The 17,356-nt window shown below is 36.5% G+C and overlaps 1 protein-coding gene across 2 annotated transcripts in view; it reads left to right on the top strand.

Moving 5' to 3' along the window:
• The window catches only part of LOC121410439 (relaxin receptor 2-like), a 53,115-nt gene extending 38,668 nt beyond the window's left edge, over positions 1-14,447 (top strand). Inside the window, exons 14-19 of one of the 2 annotated variants that reach the window (XM_041602542.1) lie at positions 1,028-1,257; positions 1,709-2,161; positions 5,064-5,231; positions 10,789-10,968; positions 12,488-12,574; positions 12,948-13,003. In XM_041602542.1, the coding sequence (XP_041458476.1) occupies positions 1,028-1,257; positions 1,709-2,161; positions 5,064-5,231; positions 10,789-10,968; positions 12,488-12,549 (1,093 nt within the window). In that variant the 3' untranslated portion in view covers positions 12,550-12,574; positions 12,948-13,003. Of the gene's footprint in view, positions 1-1,027; positions 1,258-1,708; positions 2,162-5,063; positions 5,232-10,788; positions 10,969-12,487; positions 12,575-12,947 lie in introns of both variants that reach the window. The other variant, XM_041602534.1, reaches the window with a different exon arrangement.
• Positions 14,448-17,356: the final 2,909 nt, after the last annotated feature.

Here is a 17,356-nt window from a genome sequence, read left to right as displayed (position 1 = left end):
AAATGATTAACAAAATAAAAATCAAGCCTAAGCCATTTCATGTAAATGACAGCTCAGTGTAAAGCAAATATCGTCACGATGGCCTCGGTGTGTGGGGGAGTGGGTGGGGCTCAATGCACTCTTCGAAGTGTTTCGGGTAAGGAAACAAGTTTAAAAGGGTAAAAGATATCTTCAAATCAATTTACAACTAAATTCCATGTGTTCTCCATGATTATGGTCTACTTTTATTCGCATAACTATTTCAAAGTTCTGCGCAAATCATTTTTCACTAACTTTTCAAAAGTAAGTGGTGCTCACTCAAGCGGAAATATTTTTTGACAATTATATCGTCATTTGCTTAAATGGATCTGTACCAATGATAAAATGTGGAAAAATCTTCAGAATATGACAAATTTATGATTTTACAGCATTTTTTCTAAGTGTAAACTTTTTTTTTGATACGCACTGTATAAATGCGGAATATTATTATGATTATTATTATTTGGCCAGGGAATTATTATTTTCAGTCTATTACATCAAGATACCAGACAAAGTACTGTTTTGAGATATGGACAACACACAATATAGGGGAGAACGGGGATATACAAGACGCTTGATTTGATTTTCTTTCCGGTGATAGAATAGGTTAAAGACCATACTTCAGGAACATTAAAAAACACGAATCTTAAAGCTCTACAGCTATTGGTAACGACTCGAGCAACTCGAGGAAATTGGTTTGAATATGCATCTTAAAGTTCTTGCTAATGACTGGTATACAAATTCCTCTAAAACATTGAAACAGCACGTTGCATCTTGCTAGTCTTTTGTGAGTGGAATCTGCAACATGCTCATTTGTTGTATTCATTGAGCAGTTAAAGATAATATATCGTCCCTTTTTTGCCTTGTATTTTCAGGAAAGGTAGGGTTTTATTGTCAAAATTACAATACTTTTATAAAATACTTCTGTGGTTGTCCCAATTAACATACGGATAAATATAGATGAATGGTATTCCCTAATCATTCTGATTTCAATTGGTTGCATTTTCAGGGCTTTCGCAAAGTTCGAGTATTGTCGATACGCCCCTCACGTTCGAACCTGTACCCCACGATCCGATGGAATCTCGTCGTTTGAAAATCTCCTGAAGAACGTGATTCTACGAGTTTTTGTGTGGACGATAGGTATCATCACAAGCGTGGGTAATCTAGGCGTCTTGGTCAGCCGTGCTTTCATGAAGGCTGAAAGTAAAGTACATACGGTGGTCGTCATTAATCTGTGCAGTAAGTTTCCCGGGGGAGGAGGGGGGGCAATTAAAAAAATAGACTTCGACTGCGTTGAAGCCCCCTCCCCCTTTTTTATTGCAAGTTGGCCCGTCTAACGAGGTCTATATATGTTGATGACATGACTGACTCGAAAACTGTATCAACTCCTAAGTGTTTTACATGGACAAAATAAATCACAATGTGGCTGAAAGCGTAGTTGAGTCGTGGCATAAAGGATACGATTCAAACGCTTAAACTAGGTAGATAGTTTAACATACTTTTTTTTGCTCGTTTAATTTGCCTCTACAAAATGCAGGTTGTGAAATTAGAAGTTATTGATACATTTCTTTTTCTTTTTCTTCAAAAGAAAAGGGATTTAAATCATTTGTATTACAATCGAAATGTTCACATGCAGGTATTTGTCATTAGACTCTAAATATGAATAAATATTTTTCATTTTTTCTAAAAGCTGCTGACTTCCTTATGGGTCTGTATCTGCTTATCATTGGCACCCAAGATGTAAAATACCGAAATAAATACAACCAGTATGCGTTGGAGTGGACCAACGGTGTGACGTGCAAGGTTTCCGGTCTCCTCGCCATGATCTCCAGTGAGGTCTCGGTCCTGACACTAATGTTCATATCTCTAGAGCGCTACTTCATTATAGTCTACCCATACAGCTTTCAGAGGATCAAGACAAGAAGGGCGATCATGGTGTTGGCCTGTATATGGTGCTTCGGAACTTTGCTTGCCGTGTTCCCGATGATTCCCGTAGAATACTTTGGGAATTTCTATGGGAGCAATGGTGTGTGTTTCCCGCTGCACCTCCATGATCCCAGAATGCAGGGTTGGGAATACTCAGCTTTCCTCTTTCTGGGAATCAACACAACTACATTTTTCGTCATAGTAGTGTCGTACACAGGTATGTAAGGGTTTATTCTCAAATCGTCTAATGTCAATTCGTCCGATTGCCAACTCGTCTACTATCATTTGGTCTACCATCAGTTCGTCCACTCACCACATGGTCTACTTTCATTTTAGGCTAATGCCATTTCACCTAATAACCAGTTGGTCCAATAACCATTTAATTCATATACCATTTGGTCTAATTGGACAAGTGTTAAAACTGTACAAAATGAATGAAAATGAAATGGATAGACCAACTGGATATGAGACGAAGTTGTCATAGACGAAATGATGATTAGACGAAGTGATGATTAGACCAAATGGTTGATGGACCAAATGGTTGTTAGACGAAATGTTGATGAACGGAATGGCATTAGACTAAATGAAAGTATAGACCATGTGGTGAGTGGACGAGTTGGCAGTAGACGAATTGGCAATTGCCCGCATCCTTAGTTAGGATCTGTCACACTCGCGGAGTGTTTCGTAATGGGATCTGTTGGATATTTTCCTACAAAGTCCATTTTTTATTTCAAGTATTTAACATATATTCAGAATGTTGGATTTATTTTTTATATTCGTTTTAAGGAATATCTTTTAAATAAATAAACATTTAATTTGATATCTTTTCGCTGTATATATAAATCTAGCATTCGGTTGGTCGCTACTTACAATTGATCTGGATTTATTTTCATGCTTTGAAGTTAATGTGTATGTTTATAATATCCAACACCATGAGCGCTTGATGCATTTTTTCTAAGCGATGCATCTTGATCGGGCACTCAAGCATCCAAAGATTCTTTTTCGGTAGGATACCCATGTGTAACACATGGGTAGAGAGTGGCAAATGTAGATAAATGTCTTGTCAATGTGAGGTCGGAACATAGTGGTTCAGAGTCCGGAGACGTATGCAGTGAAGCACTTTGCCGCTGACCATAGTAACAGTGCTTCATAGCCAATCAAAATCAAGCAAAGTTGCCAGATCTGACAAGTCGGACGAAAAATGAACATCAAATGATTTCACGGACAATTTTAAAAGCCAGTGTATGCCAAGGTTCATAGTAGAAAGATTGGCTCCGTTACTATGCTATCCAATGTAACTTCCCTGAAATCCTAGATCAGGATTGGCTGCTTTGCATTGTTACCATGGGAGCTACCATCGGATGGTAACATGTAGCGGGACAGCCTTATCATTAAATCCCATTTATTGATATCAATGTTCAATTTTTTATATCAAGATACAAAAGTATAAAGAAATCCAGTTGGGGTGTTTAGAAATAAATTGCATCTTTTTCTTAATATAAAAATATGATTTGATTTCTTTTAATGAAATAAAAACGGATTGCCATCCGGATATGCTAGCTAAATCATCAAGGCGTGGTGTCGGTTCAATAACACTGCAAAATAATGTTGATCAAGTTTGATCCTTAAGGGCGGGAGGAGTGGTTTTGTCATTGTTACACAATTAACTTTTCCCTTTCTGTTCAATTCCGAAGACATCAATCTGTAGTGTATCTTCCAGGAAGGAATAATTTGCTTCAACATTTTTATTAGTTTGTTTTGTGCTATATTTCATCCATGTTCCGTAGTTTCATAAGCAGGATAATGGGCCACTCGGGAGTTAAAAAAATATCCGTCCATTCACAATATGATTCATTAGTCTAGCTTTCATATTCTCACGTCATGCACGTAGAGCCATGACATGTATCTCGGCCAGGTCAAATCATTTTCAGAGAATTACCTTAATCATGTAAAGTCGAGCTGACAAGCTTATATACTTGTCACATCGAATTTTAAATCTTAAGCTTGGAAACCGTTTTTCCTACAACAGATTCGCATTACACTTTCATAAGCAAAATATAGAATTGTGTTTTGTTTTTAATGCCCGAAAGGGAATCTGAATTGGATTAAGGAAATATTTAAAATTTGGCCTGATAAATTCAATCTTCTTTCGGGCCATTGTTTCAGATTTTATCTAATAAGTTTCTTTTTTCCCTCCGTTAGAGCGAGCACCTGTTGTTCGTTAACACTGAGAAAAAATATATATTTGGTTCAAATTAATGTTAATAATGTTGATAACGAGACTAAATTATTAGCCGACCAAGGCGGTATTTGGGTGTCTTGATGGACCCAAGCAAATGACTCTCCTATGGCTAAGTTAATCACTGACATGATGCCCAATAAATTAGAGTTTATTGTAAGAATAGCAAGAAATATTTGCGAAGGTTTGCGGAAAATCCATCAAAGAATAAAAAAGCTATTAGAATTTAATAATTTGATTTGTAACGTCATATGCGAACAGCTTTAGTACATACCGAATGTCATTTTCTCAGAAAATTGAAAATTGTTTTGCATCTTCAGTATATCAATACAAACTCATTTCACACGCGCCTCCATAAAAGAACATTTTTAAAAAGTCATCACGAACCACTGAAAATGAAATATTTGCCTTTCATGTTACACAACATATGGGATAGCTGCTCGTTTATGACGTGACAAAATCCAAAACTTCCAAGTCTAATAATTTCTTTAATACTTAGTGGATTTTCCTCAAACCTCCACCTATTTTTATATTATTTTTCTGCTATTTGTACAACAAAATCTTGTCAGGGTGAACCTCCCCTTATGAAAGCACCCTGTATCGATCTACGCTGAGAGAAACTTGTGGAGTTCACGGAGTTCCTTTCTGGCTCAACGGATTTCCATCGATGCCCCCCCCCCCCAAAAAAAAAAAAAACATTTTGCTCACACTTACCAAAATAATTCTTCAAATGGAATGCACTCAAATTCAATTTTTTTTTAAGAAATTCACCTCTCTCCACCTCTCCCTCCCCTGCTTTTTTTACTTTTTATCCCCACCTCACTCTTCCTTTCCCTCCTCCTACCCCTTTTCTATCTATTTTTTCTCTCTCTCTTTGAAGCGATGTTTCTTAGCATACGTAGGACAAGAAGGGCAGCAGCGCAGTGTGGCGTGAAGGATGACATGGCTTACGCCAAGCGTTTCTTCTTCATCATTCTCACCGATTCATTATGCTGGCTTCCCATCGCGATACTCAAGATTATGTCTCTCTACAACTACATTATTTCAGGTTTGAATCGTTTATTTTACCCCCCCCCCCCTGAAAAAATGAAATAAATTAATAAATAAAATACTATAAAATAGATGATAGTGACAATAATCTAAATTGTAAATATTTCGCGTGTTTTCATTATTGGTAATTTTACATAAAAATGATCAATTCAAATATACATGTAGTTATAAATAATAGTGATTATATTTGCTTATGTAGCTCTTAAGCGATGTACAGTAATGCAGTTTACCGTGGCTATACGTAGTAGAGTAGCTGCTGTTACGGCATTTCAGGATACCAATTTACCTCACCAAGGTTGAGTGCAGCACATCATGGACCACTTTCTTGCCAATGGAAATTATGCCATGCATGGCTGGGATTCGAACCCACGATCCTCTGTTTTAACAGTTAGCAAAACAGCTATTTCCAGAGTATTTCTCTTTTCTTGCTTGTATTTTTTTCTGAAACAAAATGAAAGGATTCAGTGCTGTGTACGAGGTTTTCATTCTTGTAAATGCTCCCCATAATGATAGGATTGGCGACATATCAATTCAATTTGAAAACCGGTTGATATATGTTACCTTTGGGTCATTTTCATAATGTTTTAAGACACCCTGATACTATTTGATGGGTGCACTCATAGCACGAGAATGTTTAAACTTATGATCATTTGCTGTAATGAATACAAGGATATTCAGTGAATCTTTATTAATTTGGGATTTTTGAGTGGCAACTTACGTAGGCTATTCAAACTGCTCTCTCCTTACTCGCACTAATGCTAATCGTTCTTACAATCCCGGGGGGGGCCACTTCCATTCACGAGTGGATACCATGCGCGACCATGGGGTCTCGAAAAGCACCCTAAACACGTAATTTCCATATTCTGAAAATGCACCCCTTAACAAGTATTGGCGTGTGAAACCCTACCCTTAACAAGTACTGGAAACAAAACGATACTCTTGGCAAATATTCCCTGAAATGAACCCCTAAACAAGTACAGCAATGTTTCATTGTTACGGGTCCTTTGGTTGTCGGCTTTAACTTATTTAATTTAGTACGACCCCACCTTCTACACCTCGCGCAAATAGGACTCTAAACACGTAGTGTTGGGGCAAAAAGGACATCCTTTATAAAACATTTTAATTTTGTTTTATCATCCCCGCAAATTCGACCCTAAACACGTAATTTTACTAGCGAAATAGATACCCTTTTTTCATTATTTGTGTGTTTTTGACACCCTTTTCACGTTACGTACGTAACGTGCCCTATCGTGAAAAGGACATCCTTTTTACGTGTTTTTTTGGTCGCGCATGGTATCCACTCGTCAATGTAAGTGGCCCCCCGGGCTTACGATACGAATTTAAAGATCGTGCTAATATTAACTTATTTTCAAGAAAAATATATTTTGAATTGAATTTGAATTTCGAAGTTTGAATCATCAAAAGAATTTATTGGAAAAATTAGCAGAAATCTTCTCATCCCACTTGGGAATTATTTTAATCTTTGTCTGGAAATTCGATTTTATATTGATCCAGAGATTTAGAAATAATGCGCAGAAAATTTGGATTTAAATGGATGCAGATATTTGGCACGAATCTAATTTGTTTTCTGATTTTATTACATCTCGAGGTTATAACTCGGCGACATGAAACTAATATTCTTTATCAGGGGAACGATAATAGCTCCGTTTTCCTCAACAAGCCCATTTCCGTTTTATATTATCGAAATAAAATAGTCTAATATTGTTTTTATGTTATTTTCATTTTCCTTGTCTCTCTTTCTCTGTCGACCCCTCCATCTCTCTCTCTTCTCTTGTCTACTCCACCTTTCTCCTCTTTTATCTCCTCTCCTGTCTCCGCTTCCTTTCTCTTCTCTCATCTATTCTCCCCTCCTATCTTCTCCCTTCTTCTCTTCTCTTGTCTTCTCCTCTTCCCCTCTTATCTTCTTTTCTATTCTCTTCTCTCCTCGCTTCTCTTCTCTCCTCTTCTCTTCTTTTCTTTCTATCCTCCCCTCTCTTCTCCCCTCCTCTCTTCTCTTTTCCCCTTCCTCTATTCTCTTCTTTCCTCTTCCTTTTTATTATCAGTAAATACCTATCATTCTCTTACTCATCTCTCGTAATTAAATAGCGCATCCTCTATTTTAATCTGATTCTGCCATCAATATAAATATATTTATCCACCGCGTTTCTGATTTTATCTTTATCATGCTTAATAGCAAATGTATTCCATGTTCATTATGACTCGGGGTATGTCTGTAGATGTGTGATATATCTTAAAATACTCAAATGAAACTTAAAGGTCAAGTCCACCTCAGAAAAATTTTGATTTGAATCAATAGAAAAAAATCAGACAAGCACAATGCTGAAAATTTCATCGAAATCGGATGTAAAATAAGAAAGTTATGACATTTCAAAGTTTCGCTTATTTTCAACAAAATAGTTACATGAACGAGCCAGCTACATCCAAATGAGAGAGTCGATGATATCACTCACTCACTATTTCTTTTGTTTTTACGAATTTGACGATTAGGACCTCCTTGCCTGAAGCACAAAATGTTAAAATAATGGAATTCCACGTATTCAGGGGGGAATGAAACTTCATTTCACATGACCATGATGAGAAAATAAAATATTTCATATTTCATATAATAAAATACAAAAGAAATAGTGGGTGAGTGATGTCATCAACTCTCTCATTTGGATGTAACTGGCTCGTTCATATAACTATTTTGTTGAAAATAAGCGAAACTTTAAAATGCCATAACTTTCTTATTTTACATCCGATTTGGATGAAATTTTCAGTGTAATGCTTGTTGAATTTTTCTCTTTTTATTCTAATCAAGTTTTTGTTGGGGTGGGCTCGTCCTTTAAGAAAGACACAAGGGGTTAAGCATCCTCCTTGTTGGTTGTGACGAAAACAGTGAATTGGGAGAAACAAATCAAAGGCAAAAATCACTTCTTTATATTTTGTTGAATCTCATAATAATCTTCCTTACTTAACTGCACTTCAATTAAATTGACCATGAACAGTTCATTGAATTCAGTCCTTATATAATAAGCATGTATCCATTTATTTGGAAAAAAATATTATGTACGAGCTGCCACAACTGATTAGCAGCTATGACACAAAAAATGATTGTCTTTTATATGAATAAATACTTTGGTCATAAACCTCAATTTAACTTCATATACAAATGTTTTAATGCGCTGCATACTATTACCACGGCTTTAGCACCGCTACCCTGATCGGGCGCTCGAGCATTCACAACAACACCTATATATATATATATATATATATATATATATATATATATATATATATATATATATATATGTATATATATATATATATAGTGTGTGTATATATATATATATATATATATATACACTCAGCAAAAAAAGTTCTTGGACACTTATAAAAGTTAAAATATTCCATATAGATATTTGATTAAAGGCAAATTATTGTATGTCATACTGGAAGAGGAATATTGTCTGGTCATTATGACATACAATAATTTACTTTTAATCAAATATCTATATGGAATATTTTTACTTTTATAAGTGTCTAAGAATTTATTTTTGCTGAGTTTATTTATATAATGTATATACAGTATATAGATATATATATATATATTATATGTGAAGAGCTGGACTCCAAAAGGGGCTAAAATTGACCAAATTTATTTTTTTTTTGTTATATAGAAATATGATACGTAGGAATCAAATGCACCATATCGCATATGAATTTTGTTGGGGAAATTCATTGCAGTGTTATTCCAAAAGGAGCTAAATCCACTATGTGGTTATCTAAAATCGGTTAATTTTGCTACTTGACATAAAATAATGCATTCATTTTTAGGTAAATGTTTTTGGATACAAGTTCACACCTCACCATCAGTGCAAACTTTGATGAAAATAACAGAATTTTACTACTTTTATGAATATTTTTTGGATTTAAAAGTAAGGTAAAAAATATGTGTTTTGTGTTCAATTTTGTGATTTCCTTTTATTTTATTACAGGAAATTGATTATACATAAAACAAATAAAAATAATAATGGTCTTACGTCTCTTGAAATTGTGATAATAATCCAAAGTAAAATCCAAGTTGGCTGGCGAAGATTCCTTAAATTAAAATTCAAAACGATGGCGATGATGAAACTGATGTTGAAGCACGATGAATAACAAGAGTCACTGTAATGAGTTGAAAATGTCCGTGAAGACGATGTTGATGAGTCGATTTCAGCAATCCATGGGTTGAAGAGTGTTCATCAAAACAGGTTGATGATCTCGATGAGAACTGAGAAATCCTCGCTCAAAGTAACTGTAAACAGTTCTTTGATGGCGTGCAGAAGATAAATATTCCAGGTGGAAATAAAGTCTGCTCTGACATAAAGTTTGGGGTGTAACTCTTAGTTCTGGTCTGATATAATGATAGCCTTGAAGAAACTGTCACCTTATATACAAATTATTCACTATTCTGGAAGCTTCTAGTATTGACTATTCTGGAAGCTTCTAGTTTGTCTAAAGAAGAACATTCTGCCCATTTCTAGAGCAGTCTACATTTAGAAGACTCTTGAATGACCTCTGTGAAATTAAAATGTCAACAACATAGCTAAGCCTATTGTTCTTTTCACTGCTACTGGGAGCTCTATTGTCTGCCTTACCCTATTCAGAAATAACAAAATTCCTTGGCCTTTTAATAGGCGAGAGGCCTGCATAACATAAGCTTTTACAAAGACATTCTGGAATGTTCTTTATCATTCTATGCTATGAATATCCTTAATGAGAAAATAACCAAATGAATGTAATTGCTCTTACAATTCTACTTATATATAACACTCTGCGAAACATTTCTCATACATTCCTCTTGCAGTTTTGGTCAATTGAAATAAAACGGATACATTTGAGCATTTTGTAACAATTTTTTCACCCAGACTGAAATTTCAACACTAAGTAAGCACAACCTTTACCCTATTTGTGCCAGCTGGATCTGAGGACATAACTGAATCTGAACAAAAGCTTACAGCAGACATCTCCAGCATTTTTTTTCACTAAGTTTTTATCATGTAAAGTGGGTTTACATTTCATTTTTTCATTCATACTTGTTTCTCCATACTTTTACCAAGCTTGAAAATGATGAACAAAATGAAAGTTAACCCTAAGCCATTTCATGTAAATCACCGCTCAGTGTAAAGCAAATATCGTCACGATGGCCTCTGTGTGTCGGAGAGTAGGGTGGGGCGCAATGCATTCTTCGAAGTGTTTTGGGCAAAGGGTAAAAGATATCTTCAATGTGTTCTTCATGATCAAAGTCTACTTATATTCGCATAACTATTTCAAAGTTCTGCGCAAATCATTTTCACTAACTTTTCAAAAGTAAGTGGTGCTCACTCAAGTGGAAATATTTTTCGACAGTTATATCGTCATTTGCTTAAATGGATCTGTACCAATGTTCAAATGTGGAAAAATGTTCAGGATATTACAAATATATAATTTTACAGGATTTTTTTCTAAGTGTAGACTTTTTTTAATACGCACTGTATATATTATGTTTTATTATCATTATATCATTCTAGAAACCCTCTATGGGTGGATCGTGGTGTTCGTCTTGCCAATAAATAGCGCTCTTAATCCGATCCTCTACACAGTCAGTACCACCACCTTCTCAACATGGTTCATGCGCCATATGAAAAAATGCACAGCCAAAAGATCGGAGGGATATATTGATATATCACTAGGGCAGTCCAATGGAAGAGGTATGTAATTATCAGCGATCTACCCTTATTCTTGTCCTTTTTGAAGAGTTTCAGGGTCTTGCCGTTTGGGTGATCACACCCTCCATGAAAGCTAAGAAAAGGTACTCAGATAGTAAAGAGATCACCACACATTAATATCCTTTTTTAAATAATTTTTTTGTTGGCGATGATATCATTATAGATGTTTTATTATAGCATTTATATATGAGTATGATGACCTGAATTTAGAAAAATTATAAATATTTCATCATGTCAAAATTGTTTAAAATAAAATATTAGACCCGTATTCTGAAGTCAGGATTAACTTAGAACATGGTAAAACTCTGTGCTAAAATAATGGAAATCCAAAAATGTCAAATATTTTCCTTATAATAAATGTTTCTTTTGTTTATTGTGCACTTTTCCAAGTCGTGATTGGTGAAGAAAGCTATCTTATTTATCCTTACGAAAAACATTGAGAATAATTTGAAAGAAACAAATTATACTGTTAGAGGTTTATGCCACTAGTTGGCTATTTATAGTTAAAACACATCTTTAAACCAGAGTTTAAATTAAACCCGACTTCGGAATACAGGCCTTAAAGTTTTGGTTAATCCCCCTGCATTGCATGTCGCTCTTCCTATTCATAACTTGATGGTGATTATGAATGTGTATGCCATAAAACAACTATGACATATATGATGTGAAAGATAAAAACAAAATAATAGAATGCTTTTGGATAAATTTTACATCGAAATAATACATTTGCACGCTGTATAAATATCGTTTTGAAATTAAACCACTTCATCATACATTGATTGGGCTAAAAAATTTAGTATGTAATCTTTTTCTGTGGTCTCCTAATGTAAGTTTTCTACATTTTGAAGTGTAATTGCAAAATCGTCATTTTTAAGAAAAAAATGTCAATAGAGGGCGCAAGATATAAACATTTCTAAGATTCAAATTTAAACAGTTGGAAAATGGGCACTATACACTTTTGTAGGATTGGAATGTTAGATTAAACTCGCGTAGAATTCACATATATTGACCCTTCACCAATATTTTAAACATACTTTAAAGGCGTCCCTTGCAAAAATGTTGATATATCACACATTAATTCAAGGGCTATTGAATATATGATAATCATAGCTGGACGAAATCACTTCAGCACGAAATTCAGCAAATGACAAGTGGCATTTTGTCGGGGGATATAGACCTATTTTCTACATTAATATTACAAAGTTTCATGAATATGTAGCCCATTTGATCAAAGTAACCCGTTCCTGAGGACCGCATCTGTCTTTTTATTACCCCTCTCCCCACCCACCCATACACACACACACAAACATGCACACCTCCAAAAGACCTCACATCACCAAAATCACGCTTCAGCAAGTAAAATTTTCAATTTCATTGTGATTTTCATATTCTGATAAGAAAAAAAATCGAAAACTATTAAGACATATAATGCACAGTCATATTTATTCAACCTTGAACGAACTCAATTTTGCATAGAGGCCCTTACTCCTCTCATTCACAGGTAAAACACGGGGGACTAATACAAAACCAATTAGGGGTGGGACACCAAGCAGTGCCTTCTGAATGGAGTATCAGATCATCGCAAGAGGTAGTTTGTTGGCAGATAATGCCTGTGGTGTTTTTGTCCTGTATTCTCTCTCCTTGTGAAAACCCCATCTTTTATAATACCTATCTTGGCCCTCACTTCAGAATAATTGTGAATAAATCTTGTTGCAGAAGAAATGGAACGTTGGTCATGTGTTGTTAGTTTAGCATCATGGTCCTTCCTTTAATAGCAGGACATGTATACGTGTATATTATACGCCATTCTATAAGAACATTTTTGTTAATTTTGCTCTCCCAACCCCTCCCTCCCCTCGATCGCCCTTGTGAACATATGCGTGTCCCCCTTCTCTACCCCCCCCCCCTTTCTCTCTCTCCCTCTCTCTCTCCTCCCTCTCTCCTGTGATTTTTTTATACAGAACCATCCAGAGACATAACGACCTACACTGACATCCGGGGAAGCTTGTCACTGGCGTGTCCGAAGACGACCACCGTTCGATTCTCTGATTCTTCATGCAGCGAAATCTCACCAGCTCTTGTCACCAGTATCTGACCATTGCGAGGGCTCAGGGGGTTCTTTCTCTCTTGAAGAATCATCCGCCAGTTATTGCCAGTTACTGCCAGTCTGTAAAGCATGGAAGGTGTCTACAGAAGCCTTAGCGTCATACTCGCAACGTAGCAGTCACGACATCGTCATCGGGTGCCAACATATTGGAGGTGTGTTGCTTGACTCGTGACGAATCATTTGCCAATTACTATTTTTCTGGAGTACATCGTAAAATGGTATCCGCAGAAGCCTTAAGCGGTGATGATTCACCATTCACCTTTTGAAGAATCAATTGCCAATCACTGTCAATCTGGGGTCCTACGTACCGTCTTGTGGTGTCCGCATCCCGCCCGCATGAGCCCTAGATATTGCATGGCAGATATTTAAGAATCATTTGCAATTAAGCTACCCTCTGTAAACATGGAAGACACTGATATCCGCATATGCTTCACGCAGTGATAGATCGATCACTAATATCTCAACATTAAATATCTAGTTTTCCTTCGCTCTTGCAGAATCATTTGCCAGTTGTTGAACTTGAGTACAACATACGTTGACATTGGCAGATGCCCCCACGGGGTGTTAAATTTTCAGTTCTTGAAGTACCAGAATATTGCAGAATGGGTTCCGCTCTGTTTCGATCAACACATCAGGGCATGTTGCAAGGGGGGTTAACTGCAATAAAGAAGTGCCTGATATGATCCCATATAAATACTGGATATTTTAGGCCTTTCCTATATGATAGGATATTTCAAAGTACATTATACGACATTAATCTCCCTAACAGTTTTTAAAAGAAAAGGCACAAGAAATATAATCATCTGAATCTATTTCCATAATTCTAAGACATATAGTTTTTATTCAGAGAAAACTAAATGCACATTGCTGCACAACTCATTTTGAGAATATCACAACAATATCAAAAACCCAATGAAATTAAACACAAATTTGTCGGACGGATTTTAACCCACCGTCACTAGGGCAACACTAGGGAGTTTTTGGCTCTGCGATGAACGGAGGATTCGAGAATAGTGTGAATGTATTTTCAATTTCAATTTAAACTTTTTATCTCAAGACAAGAATATAATCTCGGAGATCGAATTATCTCGACATTTTCAGCTACTGATTGCAGCCTTCATCAGCGATGTGACCCGATAGTACCGAAAGCAGCGCTTCTGAATTGAGATGAAAAGTCGTTGGTTTACTGACCAGGCCGAGGAAACTCAAGCATTACCTCAACATTTATAGGAAATTGAGTCTTCGAACGATTTGGAGAAAGACTAAAAGATAAGACATCTACAAGCTTGAAGCTTACAAAACAAATGTGAGTCTCTTTTGAATTATTCCAACAACTATAAGACACTTGGTTCTAAAAGTCCGACAGCCAAGTGCCCGACAGGAATTGGAGAAAGACGGGGACATTAATCGAGACGAATATCGCAGGTAATATCCAACCACAGGTATCCCCCAAAATCCATAAACCGAGCATACCACTTCTACCGATCGTAAGTATTGTGCCAAGCATTTTGCCTATATTTCATCACCTTTAGTGGGACAGACATGTCACCATGTTACTGACTCATCCTTTGCCGATTACATAAGGAATGGAGGTCTATTAACTGAGATCTTGCGACGTTACAGCTCTTTTCACTTCAGTACCTGTCGACAAGGCGCTGAGGATCATTCAAACTAAATTTCAGAGTATGAACAGGATATGCTTACCAGTGGATCACATCGGGGAGCTTTTGGATGTCTGCTTGCGTAGCACTTTTTTCGCTGAAAATGACATCTACCTTTGACTATCCATTGGAGCTGCGATGGGATCACCAATCTCCCAGCATTGTTTGCAATCTCTACTACATGGAACATTTTTAGCAACTAGCTCTCGAGTCGGAATCTCATCCTCCAGTTTGGTGGTATCGTTACGTCGATGATACCCATACTAAGCTCAAGAAAGAGTTCTCGAAGGATCATTTCAACTATAGGGGAAGGCGGGGTAAGTTGAGCATAGGGGCAAGTTGAGCCACCAGCCCCAGGCCAATAAAGAATGAGTCAGAGGTTGTGGTGGTGTCATGTATTGAAGACCCATAGCATAACCCCTAACCCCACCACATTGTTTTCCACTTTGAAACAAAAAGTAGTTTTTTAGAGGGAAAAGTATGAATTTCAGCCAAAAAAGTAAAAAGGAGTGTGAAATAGATAAGTGCTTTATACACACACACGTCTTTAAATATAGTAAAGACATAATAACAACATTGTTAGTCCAGGTATGGATCTTCATTCTTGTTATAGTCTTTTATATGATGGATGCATAATAAATGTATGGATACAAAATTATCGCACTAAGTTCGGACTGGGGTAAGTTGAGCCAAACAGCATGGGGCAAGTTGAGCCATGGTAATTCTTATGGTAATGTATCTAAAACAAACCATAAAAATCGATTGTAATGCAGGCTGAAAGGAGCAAATTTACATGACTGCTCTTTTCCTTTTAAAGGACTTAGTATTTATAGAGAATTAGCAAGTGAAAAGACTTTAAACAAAAAATTGACATGCTGGTTCCCCCCCCCCCCCATACATTTTGTACGTAGTTTTTGTGACTCAACTTACCCCAGACGGTGGCACAACTTACCCCATATATGGGGCAGGTTGAGCCATTTGACATCGGTTTTTTTCAAAGGTCACGATGACTTTCAGTGTGGGGGTAGAAAGTTATATGTAGGTGAAAAACATTTCCCAAGAATCAAATTTAAAGGCAAGGTACTTATTTCTACAATAGTATAGTCATATAAATTTTTACATGCAAAATGCAAAAAGTGTCACAACTTACCCCGCCTTCCCCTACTGATCCAGGCATTCAATTCACCACTATGTGTGACGTACGATCATCAACATTTCTTGATGTTTTAACGATTATTCATGATAGCTTGGATGTATACCTGAATTTTCCTTTATCATAATCACCCTCTAAAACATAAGCGTGGCGCGATCAAGACTATTCCATCGTGCAGAAGGGGTCATAGCAAATCCAGAAATCGTTTCTGAGGAAAAGGCTCACATCAAACAGTCTGTTCTCAAATCCTCCGTACGTCGCTAAGCGAAAATCTCTTTTATCCGAAACACTCACAATAATGAATGTCTGTGACCAGAAACAGTTGCCAATGCGACAGTTTGATTTGTTGAGCCCAAGGATGCTGATATGTTGCATGCCGTCAAAACAGAAGTGTACCCCCTCTCTTTTGAAAGTGAAGTTTTTTTTTTCTTTGCTTGTCAATTTTTTCCTCGGTAAAATGGCCCCCCCCCCCCACCTTGGAAAATCCTGGATCCGCCCCTGCCTTTAACAGAATTTAGCGACTTAAAATTATTTTCTATTCCCCCTGAAAGACAAACTGGCATCAATTTCGTTTCTTTCTCCTCCTTTTAGTAATGTCTGAAATACCTTAAGTACAGACTTCCGATAGATTCACATTCTTTTTCGACTCTAAAGGACCCCGGGACACGCTGCAGATTTCCGCGACCCTCCCCCTCCCTCAAAAGAAAATATTAGGACAAAAGCCCGAAACATACACATAAAAAATATGGTCGAATCTTTAATAGTTCAAGCACTTTGGTTTGTTACGAGATATTTCTCGGCAACCTATTCAAATAAATGTAATAGATTCAAATTGAACACATATTGAGATTGTTGTCCATTCCCATGATTGATTTCACAGTTTGAGACGCGCCCCTTACACAGCAGTTGCAATGTAACCCGCCTGTCGGGCTCCAAAATACTTCAATCCTAGCCCGCTACAAGCGGTAGAAACGTTTGGAATATGCATTATGCAGAAAAATGGCTCTGTATATAATTATGTCTTATCAAATCTTTGAATACACTGGACCTGTCGAATTCTTTTGATTTTCCAAGAGTCGTGAAAAATGGTCCAACAGATGAAGTTTATGCCAAAGCGATTGCCATACAAATTTATAACTGACACTCTAGCAGCCCAGTATTGCCTTACGATAACATTATTTGCCTGTATAATTCATGTGAAAAAGTTGCAGATAATTGTAAACTGTTGTGTTTAGTATTATACATTATGAAGTCGTATTTTATTAACCGAGAAATTTTACTCCAATAAAGCGATTTTTATTAATACTTCTACGTGTATGTTTAATGAAATTTCGTGTAAAATCTTAGAATTAGTATTATTTTGGGATGGGTTTAGTTAACCCGATGCTACCCTAGATTTTACTTTTAGGGAGTACCATTGTCTAAACCATTCATCAAGAACAATGAATC

Source organism: Lytechinus variegatus, chromosome 1, assembly GCF_018143015.1.
Source record: "Lytechinus variegatus isolate NC3 chromosome 1, Lvar_3.0, whole genome shotgun sequence".
Taxonomy (NCBI): domain Eukaryota; kingdom Metazoa; phylum Echinodermata; class Echinoidea; order Temnopleuroida; family Toxopneustidae; genus Lytechinus; species Lytechinus variegatus.
The sequence above is the reverse complement of the archived record's forward strand: the minus strand, read 5'-3'. Positions and strand labels throughout refer to the sequence as shown.